The sequence below is a fragment of the Pieris brassicae genome, chromosome 11 (genome assembly GCF_905147105.1).
Source record: "Pieris brassicae chromosome 11, ilPieBrab1.1, whole genome shotgun sequence".
Lineage (NCBI taxonomy): Eukaryota > Metazoa > Arthropoda > Insecta > Lepidoptera > Pieridae > Pieris > Pieris brassicae.
This window is the reverse complement of record NC_059675.1, coordinates 5,561,537-5,588,884: the sequence shown is the minus strand read 5'-3', so window position 1 is coordinate 5,588,884 and position 27,348 is coordinate 5,561,537. Positions and strand designations below refer to the sequence as shown.

The 27,348-nt window shown below is 34.6% G+C and overlaps 1 protein-coding gene across 6 annotated transcripts in view; it reads right to left on the bottom strand.

Annotated features, from left to right (window-relative positions):
* The window catches only part of LOC123715990 (alpha-catulin), a 57,018-nt gene extending 32,572 nt beyond the window's left edge, over positions 1-24,446 (bottom strand). For 5 of the 6 annotated variants that reach the window (XM_045671425.1, XM_045671420.1, XM_045671423.1 and 2 more), the window contains exons 1-2: positions 24,329-24,446; positions 22,158-22,335 (exon numbers count right to left, since the gene is read on the bottom strand). In XM_045671425.1, the coding sequence (XP_045527381.1) occupies positions 22,158-22,335; positions 24,329-24,421 (271 nt within the window). In that variant the 5' untranslated portion in view covers positions 24,422-24,446. Of the gene's footprint in view, positions 1-22,157; positions 22,336-23,665; positions 23,851-24,328 lie in introns of those variants that run through there. The other variant, XM_045671422.1, reaches the window with a different exon arrangement.
* Positions 24,447-27,348: the final 2,902 nt, after the last annotated feature.

The following is a 27,348-nucleotide window of genomic DNA, read 5'->3' as shown; positions in this document are numbered from 1 at the left end:
ACGGCTACTGTCATCGCTACGGGAAAAGTAGACGGCATGGGCGTCGGTAGAGAAATGCCCGTTGCCTCTCCAGTGTGTTTCTGTTAGACCGCAAATGGATAAACCACATCTGGTGGCTTCTCTCTCCACGATATTAAATTTACCGGGTTTAAGCAACCCACGAAAATTCCACGTGCCTATCTTCTGGATTTTTCGCAACTTTATGGAGTTTCCAGTAGCATTATTTCCACGTGAAGCCTGGTCTCTTACTCCATCATGGCCGGTAGTCCATTTCCCACCGCTCGATCCGGACGCGGCGCGGCGCCGCTGGCTAAGCGGTTCGCATGGCAATCGTGATTCTTTTGGGACTACTTTCATACCGATTTTCTCGGGAGATTAGCTGCAGTGGTTTCCCGTTGCCTTCTGCGCCAGTTCTTTTAGGGGCTATTTGAACCCTAAGGCCGCTGTAGCCTCTTCTGACCTCTGGTCAGGAATGTGGTTATACCGCCACTGCTCGGTCGCCATTGCCTCGCCTGTTATCTAGCAGGGGGACCACGGTATAGGAATACCGCCGCGGATGATGTGTTGTCCGCGCGTGCAGGTGAGGTTGACAGTTGGGGCCGGAAAGATGTTAACTCCGTTCTCCCCCATTAGTCCATTTAGAAAGTCGTTAAATATTAACCATAAGCTATGTTATTTTAAAGTGTGTTTGTAAGAGTGCCGCCGTCATGTCGTGGCAGTTTGCCAGATACAGTCATCTTACCTACATTTGGGAGAGGGCAGCCATAAAGATCCTCAAGAGCGATGCGGTCATGAACTTGTGATAATTGCACAACCAATAAACAAAATGGGTTATTCGACTTGGCATTAGCTTATTAAAATAACGTAGGTCCTTTTACATTGTAGCTGACATAGTGCACACGTACAAAGTATTTTAAGAGACGAGACGAACAAGGCTATATAAAACGATAGCTTATTTTACTTTAATTACAAGACAATATAATTAAATATGTTGACAGCGTTAACTGTTGTGTCCTTGTTTACTTCGAATGAAAAATATTGTATTAGATCTACGAAGAAGTTTTAATTATTATAATTAAATTATTAATAAAACAGTATTTATTAACAAAGAATACATTACGAGTACTAAGGAATGAGATAATAATAGAAATTAGCTGTTATTTCAGCACATTACTCAAACAAAGAGTATCTTGGCCTACTTTTTTCTAAGAGAGGAGGCACCGTGCCCGGTTCCATTACCTTCATTTGCTTTTTCTGTCATACTTTCATTTACATTATATAATATATAATTTAAATTGCGCTCATAGTTTACTTCTGTAACACGTGGTTTATTTAGTGCACAGAACCCGGTAGCCTGGATTCCATTCAGACAAAATTTATTTTTTCCGTTATTGTTAACATAATGGAAACTCAACTCTTGTGGAGTTACCTAAGCGTGCTAGCGATTCAAGAGCAATATTGCTATGCTCAAATTAAACTCCTAAGACTCAAAGTCAGGCAACGCAGATTGCCGATAAAGAATCACATTATACAATGCAACAACATTAAATAGTACAAATATTAGGCTTAAGTCTCCTAGAGAGTTGTATCGCTGCTATATATATATATATATATATATATGCTCAGTAATATAATGTGGATAAGAAATACTATGGCATTAACTCAAATGAGTAATTAAAACTTGGTATGACCCGACGCGGTTAATGTTCCTTATCGAAGTTTCTTGTTCGTGTTCCAAATGCTCCTAATATAGCGTAATGTTCTAACATCTTCGAAAGTAATGGTCTATTAGTGGACGGCTTGATATTTTCTTTAATTACTTACGATATTTCATAGAATAGCGAACAAAAACATACCGTTCCTGCAGATCGTGAAATAAAGCAATCTTCTCTATCCATATAGATTAAGGAGGTTAAAAATCTTTAAACAAATTGTATCGTGTTTTTTTTAAACTGTCGTTTTTGAAATGAATTGATGCTTTTTTGCTGGTGTGTTTTTTTATTAGATGTCCTGAAGTCTCTCTATTAAGTTCTTGTGCTTGGTTTTAAACCGATTATATCATATTATTTTTTGTTTAATTTATTTTGTTTACACACAGGAGCTGCAACAAGGAAAGAATCTTACTACTGAAAAGAAAGGATCTTACGAAGGCGGTTTTTTCTTGTCGTAATTAACGGTACATACTGTTTAAAGTTTGAAATTAAATTATTGAATTCAAAGAAAAGCATTAATGGGACTACAATGATTATTACTCTTTAAAGGCAAGTAGGCGATCAGCCTTCAATGCCTGAAACACAACGTCGGTTTTTGGGGTTTTTATCCTTAAACATGATGATTTATGGCATTGCCCTATAATGCTGAAGTTACATAACATGCATGCAAATTGACAAATCAAGGGAAACCCGAAGAAGTAAGCAATCTAATTTGAAATGCTACATACATCATCAGCCTCATGTTGAACAGATTTTCAGTTCTTTCAATTTTGATCAAAAAATTGATATATGTGTGCAATGAACACTTGCACATACTTGAGTGTAACTTTAACAGTTTTGTGTAGTTCACGTAAAGGTTTACACAATATGTATATCGTAATTTCATATGATAAATATGTTTTAATGATAAATAAACAGTGTCCTCAGCACAAATTTATTGATTTTATTTCAAGATTGCATTAAGCATTTATTTTACGTAAGTACCTTCCTTTAGCGTAAAAGTTGCAAATAAAGCCCTCCTTTGGTTCTTGAAAACAAAAATTTCTCAAAACAATTATTTATTACGTGAACAATTTGATTTTGACCTATTATTACTAGTAAATGTGAACAGAGTATCTATGATAGGAAATAAACATGTTTGTTATTTGGAAAAAGATCATATTGTTATGTGTATATTTTGTAATCATGATAGCGAATGCTAATGTAGCGGATGCTCAATTGGCTATTAATCAACCACAAACCAACGTCGATTCAAGATGACTGGCGATTAATTGCTCAGTTGACGGGGTAAAGCTCGAAACGTGTTTTAAATGTATTCTGTATTTAAATATTTTATAAAATTTACTTTTAGTATCATCGTGGAATGTGTATCCTTTTTTGGTCCCTTGGCGTTGCGTAGAGATGTTGGGTCTCTCTGCATCTTCTACCGCATTTATCATGGGGAGTGTTCAGAAGAGTTTTTCGGTCTAATACCCGCAGCTGAGTTTCATTATCGGACGTCAAGGCAAAATACAAAATACCATCCGTATCACCTCGACGTCCGTCGTTCCACAACTGAGCGTTTTCTAAGGCAGTTTTTGCCGCGCACCACCACTATGTGGAACCAGTTGCCCATTGAAGTATTTCCGAACCAATTCGACTTAGGGTCCTTCAAGAAAAGAGCGTACCAATGCCGAAAGGCTGGCAACGCACTTGCGAGCCTTCTGGCAATGTGAGTGTCCACGGGCGGCAGTATCGCTTCACATTAGGTGAGCCTCTTGCCCGTTTGCCTGCTATTACATAAAAAAAAAACAATTATAACACTACTTTTGTGATATTATTAGTACCCGCTATTGGAGTATGTAGTGTACTCGTAGTAATGATTTATTTATGCTTCCTAAGCATTACATTTTTGTTACAAAATTTCTTGGAACTTTGGTGTCATGTCGATGATTTAAATCAAATATGGAATATACTTAGTGAACAGTGTTTCATCTGTTAAGTAGGTTTTGGTTGGTAAATAATGTTCTTTAGTTATAGTTACGATATAGCCTATTAATATGCTAAAATCTCTATACTCGTTCTACAGAAAATAAACAAATGGGTTCTATTTAGATAACGTATTATATAGGCTTAAAATATACCGCTTTATTATTTATAAAACACAGTACATCCAGCTTTGAATTGGAAGTGTTTATTTAATTTACTTTCTATGAAAGGCCATATACATTTTAACAGTCACCGTTCACTTATAATTGAGCCAGTTCCCTTTCATATAAAATAATGAAATATGCGTGCAATTTTAGTCCAGTATCATTTAATTCAAAAGCAACGTAAAGTGTACGAGTGCAACTGATAGTCGTAATTGAAGTTGAATCTGGGTAATAAATTGTGAGTGCGACGGGCCCGGCGTCTCAGGGGAAATTATTGACATTTCTTTTCCAACAAATTGCAATACTGCGATCTACAAGACCGCATGCCGCGACAGAACTAGGTGATTTGCAAAAAAATGTGTATTATTCTTTTTAAATTTAGAACGTTTTTAAGTATGTGTGCGATTAACACTTTTACCACATTGTGTTTAAAGAATTGTATATATACACGTTTTGATCATTATTTACGTTACATACAGCCCTGAATAAGAGCCGTTGAAGTATAACCGTCTTCACAACGACCCTTAAATTCATATGAAATATAAATAATTTACCTCAAAATCCCAATTTATATAAGCGAGGTTAGTCTGGCGTGACCTGGCAATAATGACGCGGTTAAGCACAGACGATCGATACACAAAGATGACCACAAACTCTGGGCGTCTTCTAACTTTAGGAATGCATTTAAAAGCGCAGGAAGCTAAAAAATTCTGAACTGGTAGCTCCAACGTTCTGTTTATTTTTTCTTGGAAAATGCCCCAGTTTGACTTGAGTCTAAAGAGATAACTTTAATACTTGATATGAAATTGTTGGCTACTAAAGAATACTTTGCATTTTGAATTTAAAATTACTAAGAATGTACAGAATTTTAAAAGGGACACAGTGTTTGTTAAATAAGAAAAAATAATGTCTAACGTAAAATACTAAACATAAAATATGTAAATTATTTAGTAAAAATGCTGGTTATTCCACAATCTGCCGCCGACAAAGTCACGGAACCACATCAATTCGTCGGAACACCGCTAACACGACTCTTTTGTACGCTTGCTTTGTTGGTAATGATTAATATATTGTTCAATGATAGTAAGAATAAACTACAAAACACTATTAATCTTTCTTATTCAAAGCCAGGATTTCGAACTATCGAATTTGTTAGGCTAAGTTTTGAATATATAGCGTCCTGATACGGCGGATTTGAACGAATATGTTTCTTCTGTATGCGATTTCACCAAAGACAGTAAAATATCTATCTATCTATCTAAAATGACAGTAGATATTAAGCGTGACGCAATCTTTTATTAAATATATGAAGTTGTGGCGATTACGTGACATATTAGTAGAATTTATTCTAGCGGGATATTCCGATCCACAACTGTAGTCTATTGCAATTGGCACATGACAGATTGTTTCTTGATACAAATAAAAAGCCTTTTTTAATAAGACCGTAAAATATTTGAAGTTTTAAGCTTGAACCCCCTGAAGAATGAGCTTATATGTTTAAATGCTTGACAATAAGGACTTTTTTTAAATATAGGGGGCGAAGATTTGTATTTATGTTCAAGATAAATCGTATATGGCTATGTTTCAATTTTATCTTAAACCATCGCTCGGCTTCGCCTGTGCCAATATTTAATTACTTTCACTCCATACAAGTTCATAAATCACCGTTCAATAAGACTCCGATGTACATTATTATTTTATATATATCTAAGCCCTAAACACCCTAAATTGGTTTTGGCGTAATGTTAAAGTAAATACAGGCAAAAATTCTATATCAATTTGTCCTAATATTACGCTGACCAAATGTAATTTCAGTTATAGATTATAAATAATTACTTTCTTTTTGTACAGCTACGCTAGAATACAAAAGAATCTCGTGGTAAAATCTATTTATATGAAACACCAAATTAAAGGGACTGTTATAAAGCGGCTTTGTAGTAAATGGATTTCAGTATTTTAAACTCTATTTTGTTGTGCTGAGCGTTGATGAACACTTGTTAAATTCTAAATATACTTTTAAATTTTCAAGAAGTTTATTTTAAAAATAAAGTTTTAGTTACCATCTACAACACGGATTTTCTTGAATTATTTTGTTGTATTTGCAAAAGTTCCTTCCAAAAATCTGATTCCCAATACTACCAAAAAGTTTATAAAATGATTCTAAAATCTATTTAACAAAATAAAAATACTTATGCTTATTCAGTACTAGTTATTAAAACATATATAAATCGTCATTAACAAGTTTAATTGAACGATTCAAATGTATATTTTAACTTTTATATCAAATATTATAAAAGACTAGGCATTATTTCTGATTAATCGCGACTAAAGTCGTGAAGTAGAAAATTAATGAAATTGTATCGTAAACTGTATAGTGAAAAATAAAATGATATCGCCTGCCAAAACAGAATGAGCTGACAAAACGATAGTTTTACGTTGAACATCAAAGGGGTTTTAAGAGACATGTAATGATTTAAGGGCTATAAAACGCCCTTGGCTACGTCTTAGAGATGTTATGTAATCTGAGATGAAATAATAAATTGTTTTTTAGAAACTATTGAGCCGCCAGTGCCAGAAAAAACGTTCACATATTAACGTACCGTACGTACGTGTATTACATACGTACATGTATAGTTGTACTGTTATAGTAATATAAAAATATAAGACCCGAAATACAGATTACATCTTACAAAGAACGACCGCTAAGACTGATATTTCCAGGAATTCCAATAATGAATAAGAATTGGTATGTATTCTATTGTATTATTGATTTATAACTGGTATGTGTTGTGTGTTTTATTTATGCTTGTAGAAGTCTTACTAGTAATTAGTGTCAGAAAAATCTGTAAGGAAAATACGGCCTCCAACTAACTGTGTTGTTAACTAAAACTACTCTTAGTTACAAGCTTCTATTATTTTTCTTCTATTAAAGATATAGATAGAAATGTGCCGTATTCCTCAAGAGAAATTTATAAAGAATATATATATATCTCAAAATCCCCAAGGTAGAAGTAAAAAGAATATATATATATATATTCTTTTTACTTCTACCTTGGCTACCTTAACTATTTTATAGTTAGTATAAAGTCTTTTGAACGAAACAAATTCAACATGTTCCACGTCCAATAAAACGGAAAACGACGACAAGTAATTTCTTCTATTTACCGTGTTTCCTGTTTATTTCCAAACTGGGTCCAGAATTGAGGACTTACAAATTGCTGACACTAGAGAATCTCCGGTGGACCGGTTTTAATTTCCGTTAAATAATGCTGAACGATTACAATTATTTGTCACTACGAATGTTTTGCACACCATTGCCAATGATTTAATGGTTATGAAAATAGTACATAAACATTCGAAACCAACTTATACTTCTTAATCTTAAGTAGGTTTTAACTATTTTCATAATTATAGCTTCAGGTCGGCTTCGTCGTGCAGACAAAGAATCAAGAAAACACGTAGATCGTTTTTTACAGATTACAACTAGTTATAAATTTATATATAAGTGTATCAGGTTTTGCCTGCTTTTCTTTTTTTCCAGACTTGGAAAAAGGACACGGATACGGCAGGATGTGACTTTGTTTTCGCCTGATTTAAGTAGAAAGATGAGGGTTGCTTAATTTTAACGTGCTTAACAAAACTTTTTTATGCCGTGGTTCGTCATTTATACGTATTTAATGTTTGTTGTGAGTGCTACTAAATATGATTACCCCTTTATAGTTAATAATTCTAGGCTTAATATAGTTTATTAGTTGTTGATTTGTTATTTTGAAAGTACATATAGGTCACATTTTGCACGTTGTTAAATCATATAAGGGCCTCTTGTATGTTAAACGTTCATTGAGCATTAAATATGATAAAAACTGGCTAGTTTTTAATAATATAAGCTTATTTTTTCTGAAATCATATATGTCATTTTGATGAATCTGCTGGCTGTACTAATGAGTCGAGCGACAAGTCATGTAATCGCAAACGAGAAATGTCACTTTGTGTCAAACTCGAGACACTCGATGTATAATTTATCGGAATACATGATACGCAATATACGCAGTTTTCGGGGTGACAGTTCGGAAATTCGATCAGGCGTTGCTCAAATTATATTTCATATATTTGATGTACCAACTAAGAGGTTTTACTGCACCTAATATGAAGATATAATATGAAGAATATTAAATTGCGTTCGAAAACCATAGTACCTAAAATTAAAATAAAAAAAATTCGCTCAGGATATAAAAAAAAAACTTTATGGAAAATTAGTTTTGAAATAAAATCGCTCATGAAACTAAAAGTCTAATCAAAATAATATTAAGCACATCTAAATATTGTGTCATGTCTTCATCTTCTTAAGTTGTTTTCCATTATTTGGCCGTCCTATAATAATGGGTCGTAAACTCCGATTTATGACGCTTGGGACAGTAGCAGACAAGAATATTACTTTTATTAAATAAACACGTTGATCGTTTATTTCAGACTATATTTGCTTTGCTGGCGACTTTGTTCCTGGTTCCAGCGAATCTAAGATAAGCTGTATGAAAAAAGTTGAGTTACATCTAAATTATATACAACTTCTTGGTGTACATATATATTTATAATGGTTTTATTGTAAAAAAACAATATAAAAAAAACATGTTGTTAAAAATTATTTTGAGATTTCTGTCTTAGAGCGAATTCTAAACTCCAATCTATAATAGGTACGTTTTATTAGCTAGGTAACACTGAAAATGTTCTTTTTGTAATCTCAGTATTGTAATTGTAATCTGCGTTCCTCTGTACACATCGTCGCATTCGATGGAACCATTGAGAAAAGCAGTGGGCCCATTCTTCCTTCTTGGTCTCTTCTATGGCATTTTCGTATGATTTAACCGCATCTTCAGGGCTCGTAAAACGAGTACCTCGAATTTTATCTCTAGTCCTTGGGCATAATAAAAAGTCGCACGGCGCCAGGTCAGGACTGTCGGACTGGCGGATGACTCATTATCTCGACACCTGCCATAGTCAAATATTCAACAGTCCGTTTTGCGGAGTGCACTGAAGCATTGTCGTGGTGAAGGGAGATCTTGCTTCGAGGGCGCTGCTGTCGAATTTTTTCCAAGACAACAGGCAAAAAGCGATTGCTATACCAGTCTGCAGTAACTATCCTTCCATCCTCTAGCACAAGTGTCGCAAAATGACCTTTCCGACCAAAGAATGAGGCAATCAACTTTTTTCCTTGACTTCTTCCTTTCTTTACCTTAGTTGGCCGATCCTCGAATGATGTTTTGGTTTCGGGTTCCTAGCAATTTATCCAGAATTCATCACCTTTGACGATATTAAATACAACATTTTACTCACCGCCGTTAAACTTAAACTTTGGCGACACCAGTCCATGCGAAGATGTTTTTGGTCGTCGGTTAAAGTATGGGGAATCCACCGGGTACAAAGCTTCCTGACGCCTACATGTTCGTGTAATATTTTTTTAACTTGACTCATACCAATGCCTAGGCTTGCCCGTATCTGCTAATAGTTCCCTCTCTTATCATGCGTCGCACAGCACTGATGTTGTCTTAAGTAGTCGCTGTTAAAGGACGTCCCTCACGCGGATCATCATCGAGATTGCTACGTTCACGCTTTAACTCGTTAAACCAATTGTAAATAGAGGCACGAGATGGGGCTTCATTAAGAGTTGCTAATCGCAGTTTTGTTGTTGAGTAAGCTCACACCAAAAGTCATAATAAATCATTGACCGAAAATATTCTCGCGTTTGGTTCATTTTCACGTGTCACAAGAGTTTTAGATTTCCTGCCAATTCACAAAAGCAAAGGACATGAATGCAATATTCTATATTAGGTTAGCAAAGAGTCCTTCCTTCCTTCAAGCGTCCTGAGGCGATGAGAACAGATATCCTCTCTGACGTACACGCAAACTCCCGCCCGCGGCACAAATGAATGTTGAACACAACTAAAAGGAGGGGTAGGAAGTATCAGCCGAGGAGAATATCTGAGTCTCGGTAAGAAAGCAAGTAAGGCCGTCTTCGCAGTCTCTAGCTCTTCAGCGTTGATGTTAGAGTCCCCTAACAATTATGAAGTCCACGGCGAGTGTGCGAGCAGAATTGCATCCTCCCAGAATACGAAGTGCGCCTGTGCGTCCACCACCGGGTGCTGAGCGTCCCTGTGCACACCCAGAGGGGTATTCTCTCTCGCAGCTAGATTATACCGTGCAAAACGCGAGTACAATAAGGCGAACCTACAGCATCACTTTACGTTGGATTTCTGAGAGACAGTGGTACTGTCCCGGTCGTGCCTGCCTATTTGGCTGAAGCCAGAAGTTAACAGCATGGCACTCCCACTAGTAAGGGGTTGAGTGTAATATCCGCTATCACAGGTTATTTCACCAGTTGTGGTTGTCACGTCCCGGCGCCAAAAATACTTTTATATAACGTTCTTATTACTTCTTAACACGTGTGAGGTAACGTGCGCGCAAGTTATTCTATTCATATTTAATTTTGGCCCATATAGTACGGGAATGTAGCGTTCATTCAATTTGCAGCGAAGCCCCTGAGGGCGTAATCCCTGGCTTAGGTGTGTTGCGTCCTGCTTTTGATACTTCGAGAAACACAAACATTGGCCAAGTCATTTTGAAAACATATCCAAAAGCAAAAAAGATAAGCTCATTCAATTTCGTTCTATATATGAGGGTGTTATAATTTTTGTTCTTTATTGTGTTCGGTAAACGGATATCTTGTTAAATAGACACGCAACACGCTGTGTCGTTTCTTATGACCAATAGTCAAGCGAAACATCATCGTTTTGCATTTAAGAAACTAGGAGAACACGTAGAACATCTACAACATTGCTCGTAGAACTTGTAGCTGTCATACAATTTCAATTGCGTACTACAAATCTCAAGAAAATGAGAGTTCACTCTGATCATTAATTATTTAGACATATTTTGGGTATTTGTATTTGATGTAAGTAATCTACAAATTTAAATGTGTTAGTTTTGTCTCAACAATTATGTGTAGTATGTAATTTTGCACTTCTTGCCTACCTTATCCAATTTAATACATTTTTTCTCTTCTCACAGTGGTTGCCTGGAAGAGATCGCTCGAAAGCGATAAGTCCGCCAGTTGCCCTCCTTTTAATTTAATTATGTTCACTTTATATATTATGTGCAACGAAGTGTTAATAGATAAAATAAATATTGGTAAGACAGAATAGTAAAGTTGTTTTAATGTATAATTAAAGAACCATTTATTAATCTTTATATCAAATTTTAGCTTTAGGTGTGAACTTATAATCATTATCATACTCTTAACCTGTAAGTAGGTTCACAATAATTTCGTGTCAACGATAATTTAAGCGTTTAATAAGCAGTAAAACCTAAGTCGTACCACGATATCCCTTCGTGCTTAGGTTTACTTCTAAGAATAACATATTTCTTAAATAATGAATGACACGCACTATTTTTGTTAAAGCTTTTATGTTTATACAATGCTCTCAAATACTTAGTATTTTGGAAAAGGTACAGTACAGTTACATAATAAAACTATAAAATAAAATATGTAACTGAACTGTTTATGTTTAAAATACAACATTATTATTGTTACTGAGACACTTTGATATAGCCCCACATTATAATATCAAATATGTGGCGCAAGAAGGCCTCAATAAATAATATAAAGAGCTTATTTGTGCGCAGATCCCTGAGCCATAATCCACAGGCTCAAGTCCGTACTTCAGATTCACATTATCACAGTATTATGCTGATTATACTAGTCTGATTACGAAAAGGGCTAGTAATTAGTTACTATGTATTCGGCTTACTTGCCACATATTATTAGTTGCCTATATTCTGTAGTGTGCTTACGTGCTTACTTGAAATCGTTTTTATGAGTTAAGGTAACATTTGCATACACATTTAAAAGCAGAGTCATGTTCATTGGCATAAGACGGACGAGAAGAATTGGACAGAAGCTCCATCAGTCTTTCTATTTTAAAAAATAGGCGCAACCGTCACAGCTTGGTCATATATCCTCAACTGAAAAACCTCCATGAAAGATCGCAATAACCCTTTTTAATTCTAAATCTCAGATTTTGTATTTGATTGCTGACATTGTTTCAAGAGTTCTATTATCAAAGTAATCATAGATCTGGATTCTATATTTTATTATAGGTAAGAATAGAAAATATTCGATTACAGATCTATAAGAGCAGAGTTTAACATCATACCTCAATATGGCCCTCTTGTGTATTGGTTATTATTTCTGTGAGGTTTATATTCAAATTCAAGCCCAAAATAGTATTTAAAATCACATATTTCTCTTTTGTTGACGGGCTGCAGATTAAAAGGATCCTCTCGTAAATGGAATGTTACAGTAAAACTCTATACAAAGGGAACATTGGTTGTCGGGCTCATTTAATCTACCTCGATTACATACTGTCGAGAGAGCATCCCCAAAATGACGCGATAAAACCTAATGATCGCATGTGCAATAAAGCCTTGAGGAAACCTGCGGTTTATTAAGTCATAAAGTGCCGATTTATGCTCTTATTAGTGAGTTATGTACAACATAGTAGATAACTAGCCTTTACCGCAAAAACACTTTTAAGCTAAATCTGACACAGTTAGGGAACCCCTAAGTCGTTTAAAGTTGTTAGTTTTAACATAGATCCATAGATAAAGTTATTTGAGCTTTATTGTACAAATAAAGATTTTATTATGTATATATATAGAAGTGTCATTATTATTTATATTTCTGGTTGTAATGTAGGATGTTAATGCAACGAAGTGTTCAAGAAATAATGGTTATAAATTATTCATCATATCAAGCTGATACATTATAATGTATGAGACTATCATCTTGAGTAAGGAGATACATTAGAATAATAGTATATTTTCTACGGCACGGTACATAGAATACATTAATATCAATTAAAAGTTTAAAACGATTAAAAATACTCAAAGCTTTTATACAGTTCGCATCGACTACTTGAGTTGATATTTATTTAGTGCATCGCTCATAGCTGACTGCATAGTATACGGCACACAATGGAACAAGTACCACTTATACCTGAAGCCAAGTAAACGCTGAGTGAAGGCACTGTGCATATATGTTTTTCCATTTTGAGAGCAATGTATGTTCCTACAGCGTTTTAAAAACAACTGTCAAAGTATATAATTTTTTAGGTAGCTTAAAGTTTTAATAATTACTTAAATGAAAAGGAAACGTGCCAAAATTTAGAAAAGGCTAAGTGAAGCCTAAAAGGAAAGTATGGTCGTGATTGGATTTTTAAGGCGCAGAGCTTCTATATTTTTTCTAAGATTTTGGAGGTTTGGTTAAGTTTAAAACGCAGTGTGCGTTTTAACACACTTACACGTTACACACAACCAATAAAGTATTAGTAAATTGTCCAGGTTAGTACGTAATATTTTCGTTGTCTCCGAGTGTAACCCGTTTTGGTTACATTCTTTAATTTAAAAATTATAAATTTTATCATCAAATGCATGCATTGGAATTTAGAAAACTAGACCGTGTTATTTTACTTATCTATTGAACAAAGAAATATTTTAAAAAGGGTTCTCATCTAATTAACAGAAAAGGGTTTCTATTCTAAACATTAACATCGGTAGAGGTAAAAGACATTTTTATTCCTACTCTCCAGTAAGTAATTGACACAGTTACATACACTACAGACACGCTTACTGAGATTTAGCATAAACTGGATTTAAAAATAGAACATGCTTATTAACGAAAGCGAAAACGTAAATGAAAAACGGTCGAGAGTAATTAAAATAATTACTTTTCATAGAGCATAAAGTTATTATTCTAGGTAAGCGGATATGTGGCCTCTGATAATTACGTATTCACTGATTCGGTAATGACGGTTAATTGCGTATTATAATGGTAATTATTCTTCGTATTAAAAATTACTGACTTTTATGATAACTTTTCCATAGACCACATTAGACCCGTTTTTTCTTGAGATCATTGACTCGTAGTATTTTTCTTATGGTTCCTTTACTTATCTCCTTTAGAATGTTGTCGAACGTTTAGATTGTTTCGTTTGGTCTGGTAAGGTCGTGACGAAGTCTTACTTTAAGTTACTTTAGGCATTCGATATATATACGACACCGTATTTTTTGCCACACCTCATTGATATTTTGGGCAAAATCATGGCCGAATGTCCTTTAACCAAAATCCGTCTGCGGCCAGGCTTCTACAGTAACCAGTAGTTCAGGCCACATCGTGATTGCATATCATATATTGCGTGATAAATATTATTTATACAATAAAACCAAAAATATGTAGCAAGAACAGTGTTAGTGTCATACGACTCTCATCCCTGAGGCAGTGCGTTCGAATCAAGACTGTGCATGGTGCATTGCCACCAGGCAAGCATTGTCATGTTAAATAAAGATGGTCCAAGAATGGATGATGAGGTCAAGACCTATATAGAGATGTAGCGCCACTAGATTATTATTATTAACAAAAATACAGACAATAAACTCTTAAAAATATATTTTACAATATATAGATCTTTTTTACGTGCACGACTTCATAGCTGACTAGATTCCGTATTATGTCAAGTTGACCCAGCTAAAGTTTCAATAGACTGACCTAAGGCAAGATATAAACTGTCGCCTGAACTCTGAAGCACCATATTGCTATATAAGTCTTCAGTACTAAGGAAAAAGCTTGGCTTTCCTCAGTTTAAAACTGTTATATATTGGAAGATAAACGATATAAATTACGGTGTAAAGTAAATTGAAATTGCACAACAAATTGAGACTGAATTAGATTTATATTTAGATCTTGATACCCATATACACACTAATGTAAATCAATTTTTAATTTTGTTTCTACCGAATATGTTATATTATACATCGAATAACATATATTATACGTAAAAATTAAATCTTTACTCATGCCCTAGAAATATGCAATAAAATCAATTGAATCAGAATTTATAACATAATATCACATACGTCTCCCTTTCGCCGCAGTAATGACAACGTTGTAAAACAGACCGATATTTTACTGAAAACAGCGAAAGGGCGTAAATAATTATGATGAGTATAAATTTAATAATCGCTATAACTTATAACTATTTAAAAAAATCCTTCGGATGCATTATACTTAATTATATAGTTCTGAACATATTATTGGCGTTATAGGATGAAATGCCACCAAACTTCCTCGTTAATGTTCTAAAAACAGGTCAACTACATACTATAACACTATATTATTATGAGTCTGTTAATTGTTATTAAAATAGCTTGTGTCATGTATTGTAATTCAGACATTTAGCCAGCTGTATAATGCAATTTCAATTAGGCGATATAGAGAGTGAAAATATTCAATTTCTTTGGCTAGAAATTTAAAATGCTACGCTTCTGTTTACTATACTTGATATTATCTTCTGGAATACATTTTTCTTAAATAATCGCGAACTGTACAGTGTACAACTTAAATTGCAGTATCAATAAAATATTTCTACTTAAATAAATCATCTTCAAATAAACGTTAAAGCGAATTAAGTAAATATTGTATTTACTGAATTCGCTTTACACACAGTCGTGGACAATAACTCAACGTCCAGATATGTGAGCAATGTAATTAATAAAATCCGCCAATGACGTTTAAGTGCATGATGTCTGCGTAACTCAAAGACTGAAGAATACTACTAGTATTGTGTCACCAAGGATTGGATGAAATCTTCCATTACAAACACGCAGTCAAAAAATCTACTCAAGAGAGGAACTCGCAAGCGAATTTTAAAATTATTCTTACATACGAGAAAGAAACCAGCAGACAACTACACTAGATACCTAGGTCGTACTAGCTTGGAAATACAGTAATAGCATTAAAATTATTCATTATTACAGGTTATAAGCGTTTAACTAACTTGACTCGCGTGTTAAGGTTTTCATCATATTTTTTTTCTGTTCACTAAGAATACAAAACCTGCGAATGCATTGTAAGGGTACACTTTATTATTGAAAGAGTTTTAAGTATATACACATCTAGAAAGTTCCAAATAACCATTTATGGTTATTTTATATGTTATTTTTAGGGTTTTAACCCTTGCCCCTAAAGTTTACCATAGGCGGGTTCAGTCATAAATAGAACTACCGCTCCAATATCTCAAACTGAGTTTCACTGAGGCATCATTTTAATACAAATATTCCATTCACAGTTCTACAAAATTGGGTCTGTTCCCGGAGACTAAAAGAAGTGTTTCTTACAACATGACTTTTATTAACACACGAAAACTATTTGATACTTAATTATTTATAAAATATATAATCATTTATATAAACACACACAATATAGCGAACAATATTTTTATTTCAAAAACCGCAGTCCGTTGTAAAATAAAAGAATAACAATAATAAGGTACTAGCGAAAAGGTGAAAGTTCAAAGTCTGCCCTTTGTGAATGAGACAAAGAACACTGTAGTCTCGCTAATCTTTAATGACGTAATTTATGATTAAATCAAATGTTAAAAGTGCACTTTATAGACTAAGCGTATAATAGTTTGAGAAATATACAATTATAATACTAAATGATCTACAAACATTATGTGTTATTAACCCGTTCTTATTCATGTCATGGAACATTGATTGCCAAAAATTATTTTAACTAATTTAACGCAAAATTTGTAATTAAATATAAACAAGTGTGCTAAAATAATATTTAACGTAAGAATGTATCCAATAATAATTTATGCGACGATTCAAAAATAGTAATACATACTAAAAACACATATGAAAAATTAAAGACAAAATTTTATTTTAAGAAACTAATTAAAAACCGCTACTCCGAATTGTAAATTTCAAAAATTGCTTTCAATTGATGCTTGATATTATCACGGTGACAATTTTATAAGAAAAAATAAAACCTTTTAGGCTAACCCAGCTGTGCCGTGAATCTATAGTCGGAGTTAAAAATGAGGTTGTCCAATAAAGCTTTCAAAACTTCGGTTTTACGACTCTCTCGAGGATGTATAGCTTACCACAGTCATTATATAAAGCGAGGCCACCTTATTTTAAATTTTCCCCTATGTATATTCTAGAGATTCGAGATATTGTAGACTAGGACTGACAAGATAATTGTATGAAATTGCCTAAACATGGTCCAAGTTATTAAGTACTAACCTGCGTCACATTTATTACAAACTCTAACAGATAATTTCCGTGTGGCTTAATCTGTGTATTAGAAATAAATCAAAGTGATGCTTACTCTAACCGATTTGATAATAACAACGATTGTAACTCACGCTATACATTTGTAACTGCATTTGATAATCCTATTAAAGTAGTATAAAACAAAAAGGTTTTATTTGAAACAAATTGTCCTAATTATTAATCTAACACAACATAATCTGTGCAATAATAAGTTAGTCTGAATGTTTTAATAATTAATTTAAGGGATGTAAGGTACAATAGCCCTCCAGTAAAATAAACGGCCACATTTAGTCGTCTGTTTCATTGTTATCTTTGCTTTATACACCGCACAGAATTCCTCGATATATATGTTATTTTACTAGAACAGTATACAATGTTACAACAATTATCATCGTAAATTCTTCATATTTTAACTTGCGTAATGACAAAAGTTTCCGATTTCATTACCACCGCCCCGTCGTAAATATTAAATGTTCAATAGCCGTAATGTTCGTGAATAAATGGAGCGTTGAAATTTATGTGAAACTCATTTACGAGGCGTACGTGGTTAGAAGGTAGAGTCAAAGTACTTGAGCAGGTAACATCAAGGTGTTTGAGACGGAATTTACGTTACATCGCTTTTACGGGTGCAAACAATGAATAATGAAAACGCTAGAATGTAGATGGTAGATAGGATATAAAGTTGACAAATGATTATAGCTAAGACCCAGTTTTCTCAAAGCTGCGTGGTGCAACTATCAATTGTTTACTCAGTGGTTTAGCTTTTCCGACAGATAACATTAGTTTACAGCCTTACATATTGTAAGCAAACAGAACATCACGATACATCTTACAAGAATATAAGGATATTTCTTTGAAAATATTTACGTAGATTTGTTACTTAATTCAATACACAAAGGTTTATAAAAAAGTGGAATTTGAAATTCTCTTGTAACGCATAAGGCTGGAGAACTTCACCATTGCGAGAAATATTAAATCTCGTGCATTAGGCTGTGAGATTACGTGTGAATAAATATATTATCTGATGCTTTGGACTTCGCAAGTAGAAATATGTCGTAAAATGCTCCCTACTAATAGAATTATTGTTCCATTTCATTAGGCAGGAGGTGCAAAGGTCATACGACCATTCAAAATTAGATTTGTATAATTCCCATATTATAATCTTGTTACGCGGGAAATTTTTCATAAATACAATGTAAGTTGAATATTCTATTTGTATTGTTTAATAGGCTTCTGTTGTTTTACCATCGAGACAAAAGCCATTTTATACATTAATCCGCACACGTTAAAAATAAATTCTGCAACTCACCGGCTTTATGATTTTTACTATATTGTACATTACGTACTACAGAGACAATTCAAAACATGAAAATTTTATTCTACAACGCGCGACTCGAACAAAATTTATCTGTAGTGTACATGTTATAAACACACTCTATTGAACGAAAATTTAAACTATTACTTATATACTTAGTTGTCTTAAGGAATTAGGATTATTGTGGTAATAAACAAAATAACAAACTATACAAGTAACACTAAATATAATTGTGTTTTATTTTTAATTAATTTTTCCAATAGTGTTTATCTGTCATGCATTGTTGCGTAACCAACTGCATATTTACTCATTCTATTTTTAAATTTTCGTCCACATGTTTTGATAAAAATATAAATCAATACTATAAAATAACTCTTGAAATCATATCAGCAATTTGTTTCGGACAAATTTTGCTGACGTTTGCGTGATTGATCTTCTTACCATTGGGAAATTGAAAGCGATTTTCACGGAGGATTGCTAGTCTTTAGTTATTAGTCAGCGCATTTGGTATTGGCATTATCTGTTTATGAGATAGATTAGATAAGTATTACCGTTTTATATACGATAAAGGAAAATAAGCCAATAGACATTATTCAGTAGTTTATGGACCATGGGAGTCTTCAGCGATTGCTAAATATATTTTCATATTAATATAAACAAAACGAACTCTCTAAAGAATTGTCTTAAAGGAATTTTCTTTAAATATTAAGATCTGTAGAGCTTGCCAGCTAGTAGACTGTGAAATGTGTGTATAAGTATAAAATGTCAGACGTATAGGTATTGTATATATAGTGTATTTATTAGCAAGCTGCACTAGATAACTGAATATATGAGATGGTAATAACCTAACAACCCTACGGATCGCTAAGCTCTATAGATCTACTCTAACATTTAAATAGTGAATATATAAATAGGTACGGGATGTCACCAAGAGAACAACCTAAGTTAACAGACGGAGCGCTACGCGTAGAATCAAAGGTTCAAGGTATTGGTATTATCTCAAGGCTCACTACAATAATTAAGGGCTTGAAGGAGATTTTGCCACTTTGAGAGGAAACGAGAATATGACAGAGCAATATTCAAATCTGATTTAGTATATACCTATTCACAAATACATCATATTATTCTTGTGAGCTGTTTCTGTATCGCATCTTCAGCTATTCAAGTATGGAACAGCCACGTGAGCCATGTTAGCAGTTGGTCAATGTTCTACAATCATTCTCCCGAACTTATAAGAGTATTGCAAATATGTTGGATATATGATACCTGTCAATTGTCAGCTTTGACTGCTAAATTATGAACATGTAAAACAATTATTAATTCATAAATAAGACGAATAAACTGACAGTATATCCAAGGCTACGACCACCACCTTTGAAAATCTGAAAGCTATTGGCTAAGACATGTAAATAAGTGTGTAAGCCATATTATATTGATTCGTGAAACACCCTTTCTGGATAGACAGAGGATCTATTGTTTTCTTTTGTTTGAAACACGCAATAACGTTCGAACATTGAAATTCGGGTCAGGTGGCTGACACAAATTTATGGAGGCTTTACGATATCATAGCCTTGATTTTCTGTAAGTCGGCGATTAGTGGTATTAGAAAATTAAATGTGTAAATCGATACGTGATATACCTGATTATCCTATTAGGTGTATGCTGCATTTAATTTTTCTTTACGATAGAGGATTTCTTGATTTTCAAAACAGAAGTTTTTAATTCGTTAAAATTCTCAGGACTGTTTTTAAACATGACTGAGACCTTAGTGTAGTTGACATTTCATTACATAAAAATCATTGGTTTTGGATAGTATATACGCTTTGCAATACGTACCTGATGTTGATCAAAGTCACACCAAGTTACGTGAGCAATTGTCAGAAGTTAATTTAATCACTAGAACTGAATAACACAACAAACATTACAATCTCTTCAAGTAAATGAACATAATTTAGTATAACGTTGAATAAATGGAAAGCTGTTTTTGAATGTTATAAATATACCTATATATTCTCGGCGTCTTGTTTATAATAGCATTAATAATGTTACAGTTGCCAACAATTATCCACAGTCAATGCATGTCTAAAGTTAGCCAATTTCAATATAAAGTTAGATACTGTTCGCTCAGTTTGAAACTATCATTAAATGTCTAACAAAGGACGTGCATATAAATACTTGAACTATTTTTCCACGCCATTTACCGAACAGTGTCACTGAGTATACTTTAATAGATTCTCGTGCAATAGATTTTATAATAACATATTCAAGCCATAAGTTCTGTTACTAATGAAAATGCATTTTATTTTAATGAAGTAATGTAATATTATTAAAATACCTACATATTTATTAAAGTCTCAGCAAAAGATAACAATCCTTTAATCTGTTTGGCCCCGAATCTGTGGATTTACGCAGTGTTTCCAAGGTAAATTTTGCCACTGCTTGCTCCAAAGATTTTTTAAGAGACTGAATGTCACCGTGTCGTCTTAAACTCACCAAAATTTGTAATCAAAAGGGTTAAGGTCTGGGCCACGCCTATATATATTATAAAGCCTGGAAGGTTAGGTTCAAGCCAGGCTTGGGTATTTCATGTTTTGTGACCAAGTGCAGAATCCTGCTGTAAAGTCCACGGCATATTTTTAAAAAGTGCACTGCTGAGAGGTTGTACAACATGATCCATGTCTGTATCCTGATACACTTTGGCTGAAGTTTTCACTTCTTTTACACAAAAATTAAGTTTTGTGACTCCTTGTGACACGCCCCACCATCACTGACGCAGGATGATGACCAAGTTGTACCTTTAAGACCACTTGAGCAGTTTGTATAGAATTGTGAGCGTATACTTTATCATTTTGCTTATTGTAGTGTTCTTCAATCGTGAAAGTTTTTTCATCGGTAATGTGGTATTTTTTGGTATTTTTCTGTGCTTTTCACCTGCGTATCGCGACAGGAGGCGTTTTGATCGATCTACTCTCTTTAATTGTAAATGTTGATTTAGGGCAAGACCTGTATATTGTCGATAAGCACTGAGCCTCAGGTCTCGTTTTATAATACGCCACAGATTCCTAGCGGGAATCTTGATTTCTCGCGATAAGGTTTTTTGCTTCCTAATGAGGTTTCGACGAATTCTGGCTTTAACAGCATTAACGGCCTTTATAGTTGTAACTGCTCGTGGCCACCCCGATCTTGTCTGGTCTTTGACAGACGAGGCGTTGTTGTATCTGTTGATAGTACGATATACGAACATACGGCTGATACCAAGCTTTTGAAGTGTCTGGAATATGACCGACGGTTCATACCACATTGTGCAAGGCGATCATTGTAATCCTATTATCTTTAACAGCACATTCCATATTGTAATTTAATAATGAACACGAAAAAATATGTGAAACGCCGCAAAATCGAAAGATGTTTTTACAATAATACACGTGTTCCGAATTCAAAATAATTGGAAGTTGAAAAGAATATTTTTTTTAATGTAACAGTATTTATGGCCAGACTAGTTATATAATAAATTGTCATTTGTGTGGGTTTTATAGATCATCGTTATTCTGTGGGTGGTCGACTGTCAAATGTCACTAATATTTAAGTTTAAGTTATAAAAACTAAAAAATCTCTCCTGCTGGTTCCTGAAACGTATGACATTATAATCAAGACTATAATAATGTCCACATTGACCCGACCATAATATATACATGGCACTGCTAAATCGATATTTCTATTTATGGGACAAGATACAGGATAAAGTCTTAGTGTTTAAAAGTATAAGTCACAATCGTAGTCACTAAATAATTGATTGTTTGAATGATACTTTGTAAATTAAGAAATTAATACCTGCTGACCGAGCCTCTTTACACGCAAGAACCATACTGTGCCGAACATCTGGGTTGTCATCCGCTATAGTTTCCCCCACGGCTACGAATCGTTCCACTGCGCACGCGACGGCAGCTCCTACTCTCTGTACCGCGGCTCCACCAGCTGCATCACCTCTCGTTGTAACCAGACTGCTGATCTGTAATTTTAAATTTAAATATTAAAAGATCTAAAGCGAACCTTATAATAATAATAGAAATGAGATAACAAGTATATGGTATGTATGTTATGGAAGAATTGTTTTCAGCTATGATGTATAGACTGTTTGTAAAAATTTGAATTGTAATTAATATCAAACTATTTTTGAATTTGAATTTTAAATACAATTTAAACATTATTACATAAAAAAAATTGTGAATTTGGTACACGTATATTATTTTAAAAATATCGTAAGATTTTGCGCCATTTCACATATTTTTTCGCGTTCATTATAAAATTACAATAGGTATGGAATGGGGTGTTAAAGAAAATAGGATTACAGTGGCTCATATTCCAGACACTTCAAATACAGTCAATATACGGGATATGCCCTAAATCAATCTGTACAATTAAAGAGCCAAAACGCCTTCTGGCGCGATACGCAGGTGAAAAGCGCAGAAATATCCTCTTTACTAGAGAAACTGCTCAAGTGGTCGGAACGGTACAACGTGGTCATCATCCTGCGTTAGTGATGGTTTTGCAGGGCGTGTCTTATCATGGAGTCACAAAACAATTTTTTTGTGAAAAAGTAGTGAAAACTTCAGCCAAAGTGTATCAGGATAAAGTCTTAGATCGTATGTGAAACATCTCAGCAATACACTTTTAAAAACTATACAGCGGACTTTCCAGCAGGCCTTTCCTGCCTGCACTACTCAAGCCTGGCTTAAAACCAATGTTCCGGACTTTATAAAAGCTGAAGACTCGCCTACTGGCTAGTAATGTAGAGTGTAATATTTATAACTGGACAATCAAATGTTTTTATGTGATACAATTATTTATATATGTAATGGCCGTAACGTAAAAATTAAATGTAAAAGACGAAATTTTAAGACAAGAATATTTTTTTTCATATCACAGCCATATAGCATCAACCAAAACTTATATATTTTGAACTGTAGTCCCACAACAATTAATTAATCAAAAACCTTATTGCCTATCTTAAACAATAACACAAAGGGTTCTCACGGACGCTGTTTCATGAATTGACTATTTATTTAATGAAATAATTTATTTGTAACATTAATTACACTTATAAATATGCAATGTTCAACGAAGATTTGAATAATAATAAACCTATCGAGACAGTTTGGCATCATAGCGCCTTAACAGCTAACGGCGCCTTGGACCGGGGAAATAAGAAGGCCGCGAAATTCGATCAAGGTCGTTCTTGCACGCAAGTTTTTGGCATAACTACTTGTTGAATTGATATATTTGAAGCCCCAGGAATTCAACGTGCACTGAACGCTCTGTTATATGCGGTCAGCTCTTACCTGGGGCTCCCGGCACGTGTAATCATCGTCATCGGATAGCGCGTCCATGTCTCTTGTGTGCGTTAAGCAAGGGCCCGCGTTGCGGCGGCGCGCTGAGTCGGCGCGCACGTGTGGACGCGCGGGCGGATCGCTGCGGCAGGGCGCCGCTCAGCCTGCCTCCGCCGCGGCACTGCCGGACCCTCACCCGCGGCCATCGATCGCTGCCGACACCTGCACCCCGCCGCCCTCCCACCCTTACAAACCCACGTGGCCGCCCGCCCTCCTTCCTCTTCATATCGCGTTTTATCAATCAGTCATTTCCGCTAATTTTTATATAGAAAGGGAACTGATCCCTTCCCGCGATGCAACTGTTGTTTGTTACGTTGATATTATACATTTTCGAAATGCCCCATTACGTCAGAATGCATGTACTGCGCAGACGCGAACCCGTATGCAACAGATGTCGAAAAGGCGGGAAATTTAGAGTTTGACGTAAACTGTCGTGCATTGACGCGGATAAATCTAAAAATATAACTACCGCTTTAGACAGTGCGTAAGAGCACCGATAATTCCGTCAGTTTATCGAAGTTCTGACGTAGAGGACGCGTGTAACGTGGTATCTTTACGAGCGTAGTGACAGGATTCGATGAAGTTGCGGAAATGAGCAAAGCGTGTTTAGCGTACCTGCTTGATGAGTGGGAGTAGCGTTTTCTCGATGGAGTGTGTTTTAATTTTGGAGAGATAAGCTTCGAAATCTGGCGAGTCGTCGGCCGCCATGGCCGGCGCGTGCGCGGGCGCGACTGCGCGGGCGCCGGGCTCACAGTTCTCACGTGGCGCCCGCCGCGCCACCCGCCCACGGTAAACATAGGTTTGCGTGTACACACGTACTTCTGTGGGATTATAAAACCCCACAACCTTGAGTATTTTGTTTTGATTGAGAATGCCATATAAATACAATCGTACGTTTACTGTTTACGTATACTGATTATCAAACTATAGCTCAGCCTACATACTTTTAATATTTAGAACGTCATTAGAGACTATTTCTGGCTTGACTACCTTTAAGCTCTTATTTATCGAGAGATTAGAGAAAATTTTAGCTCGCTGAACCTCCAGTCCCATCCGTAGGTAGTGCTGCATTTGTATTGACTCAAACTCAAAATAACTTGTTAGCGGTAGTTGATCTAGTGTTTAGGGTAGAAAATTAAACACTTCAATGATGACTTAATTCACTATAATTTACTTCACTGATTTTACGTGAACTGTATAACTTCAAACTTGTAGAAAGGAAGAGTCCGTGCGCATGTGTCACAACCTCTTTTTTAATCACAACTTCCCTACTCCGACTCGACCATCCCACTTCGGGGAGATGGTGGAGTCAATTCGTAACAATTCGTAAACAACCGAACGAATCAAATGAATAACTATTAAAAATATTTAGAATTCAATTAAATAAATATTAGAAGCTAACAAACTTTATTCATATAGGTAAACAAGTACCCTTATGAACGTCAAAAATAAGTTAAATTAATTGTAAATTTACATTTACTATCAGTTCGCAAGTCAAGGGCGTAGAGCGGGTAAGAATAACTAAATAAAAATTACAGACAATTCAGATTATTACATCAATAACGGAATTTAAAATGACGTACCCCATATATCGTCACTTTTTTTAAATTAATAAGCTTAAAAGTTTTAACGACATCACTACAAGTTATATTTTTAAACTGAAATTTAGATACACGTTTTTCTAGTAATCGATCGCAGCAGCAGGTGAATAATCCAAGGACTTTGTCGTATTTAGAGGTACAATTGTAAAAAAACTCTTCAAAAGTAGAAGCTACCTCTGGGTCCGATTTTATTAATTTCCCTTTAACACTTGCTAACCCTAGCTCAAAACATATTGTTACGAGCTAGGGGATCGGATAGAAAATTATATATTAATAAGGAATTTATAAGCAGAAAACACTTATTATACACACAAAATACAGTCACTATTTAGGTACTTTAATTATGCACTTTACACAGTACTTTATCTCTTGTCTTCACTTTATCGCTTCGGTGTATATCTCTTGGTATCGCATTCAAAACGAATTTCACTAGTCGCGTTTCGGCTTGCTTATATATGCCTGGAAATAATCTTAAATGATCCGCCTCCGCCCTTATCCGTCTAGAATATTTCTTCATATGAGGAGTATAACTAGGCCTGAAAACGGGTCTCCTGAAAACTGCACCACTCGACTAGACATGTTCTGAAACTGCCTGAAAAATGTTTCAGCTTTCTGAAAACTAGGGTAACATTATGCAAATTACAATTTTCTATTATGTGATTGACCCTCTCCTGATACGGTCAGAAATCATAATTTAGCCTATTGAAAAGATCTCTAAGTAGTGGAAATATTGCAGTCGAACCGTCTTCGCATCAAATATAATTGGTTCGTTTGTCAGACGTTTTACCTGATTCTTTATTTATTATTTTCCAGGTAGTTTTTACTTAATCCATGCAATTTTTTATTTTTGAGCTTAAATATTGTGACTTAGCAATTTTGCAATCTTTTTTGAAATTATTTGAATACAACCTAACATATTCCCGAAATTCCACAGTGTTATATTGCTTTTCATCATACATTTCATATCATTTTAACCTTCATCTGTGTAACTCCTCATTTGCCCATTCACAGAAACCAATAAAGTCATTTGAGTAAATGCTTTCTTGAATTCATCAATAAATGATCCAAAAAAAGTACTGTATAAATTAGGGGATGAGTTTTCACACAGAAATGGCATCTACAACAAATAAAGAATAAACATAACTATACTCGTATAACAAAACTACTAGCATTCAACATACTGTAACTGAGCTACAACCTACGCGTCGCTCTATACATATAAAATAATTTGCAATATCTCTCACGACTGTTAAGGGATGTTATAATGGTCAATTGAATAAATTAACTTCCGCCTAAAATAAGCATTGCAATAACCGTCAGTGTGTTCAAGCTTGTTTTCGAAATAGTCGATATAATTTATCGTGTGATTTTTGAGGCATAGCTGAAATATCGAGCGAAGTTGAATCACATTAATTTTTATCAGAATATTTATGCGAGAAGAGCTTTATTTGATTGAGTATTTCATTAATGGCGTTGAATATAGTATAGTATAGTCCTATCAAGATCGGAGTGATGAAAAAGCGTATCTCGGAGTAGGACCTACGCGAACTCCAATTGCCCGCGATCGGCAAAGATGGAGTTCTCTAGACGGGGCCACACTTTCGGTCGCTGCGTCTAATTTACTTCATTTTATGGCAGTCAGAATTTTAATGCTCTCTTTGGTGGATTCTGTATAATACAAAATTCTCCTCAAAAAGATGTATTAATTTTGAAGGGAAGACGAAATTGAATATTAATTCAGAGAAAATACATATACGCAACATTCGTTATTAGCGTAAAACAATTCAATACTTTGAGATTTTTTCTTTATTTAATAGGTTTGTTTTATATAATATTGGTTTACAGATTTTGTACATATTTTTCAGTAATCTATACAAGATAATGAAAGAAGTTGAAGAAGAAGAAGTTCATGGAACTTTGGTCCACACTTCATTCGGGAAGCACTTACTTTTGTTGCTTAATCCTCCACCTAATGTTTGGATCCTTTGTTAGCTGTATGACGTAGCAATAAAACTCGTTTTAAAAAATAAAGAT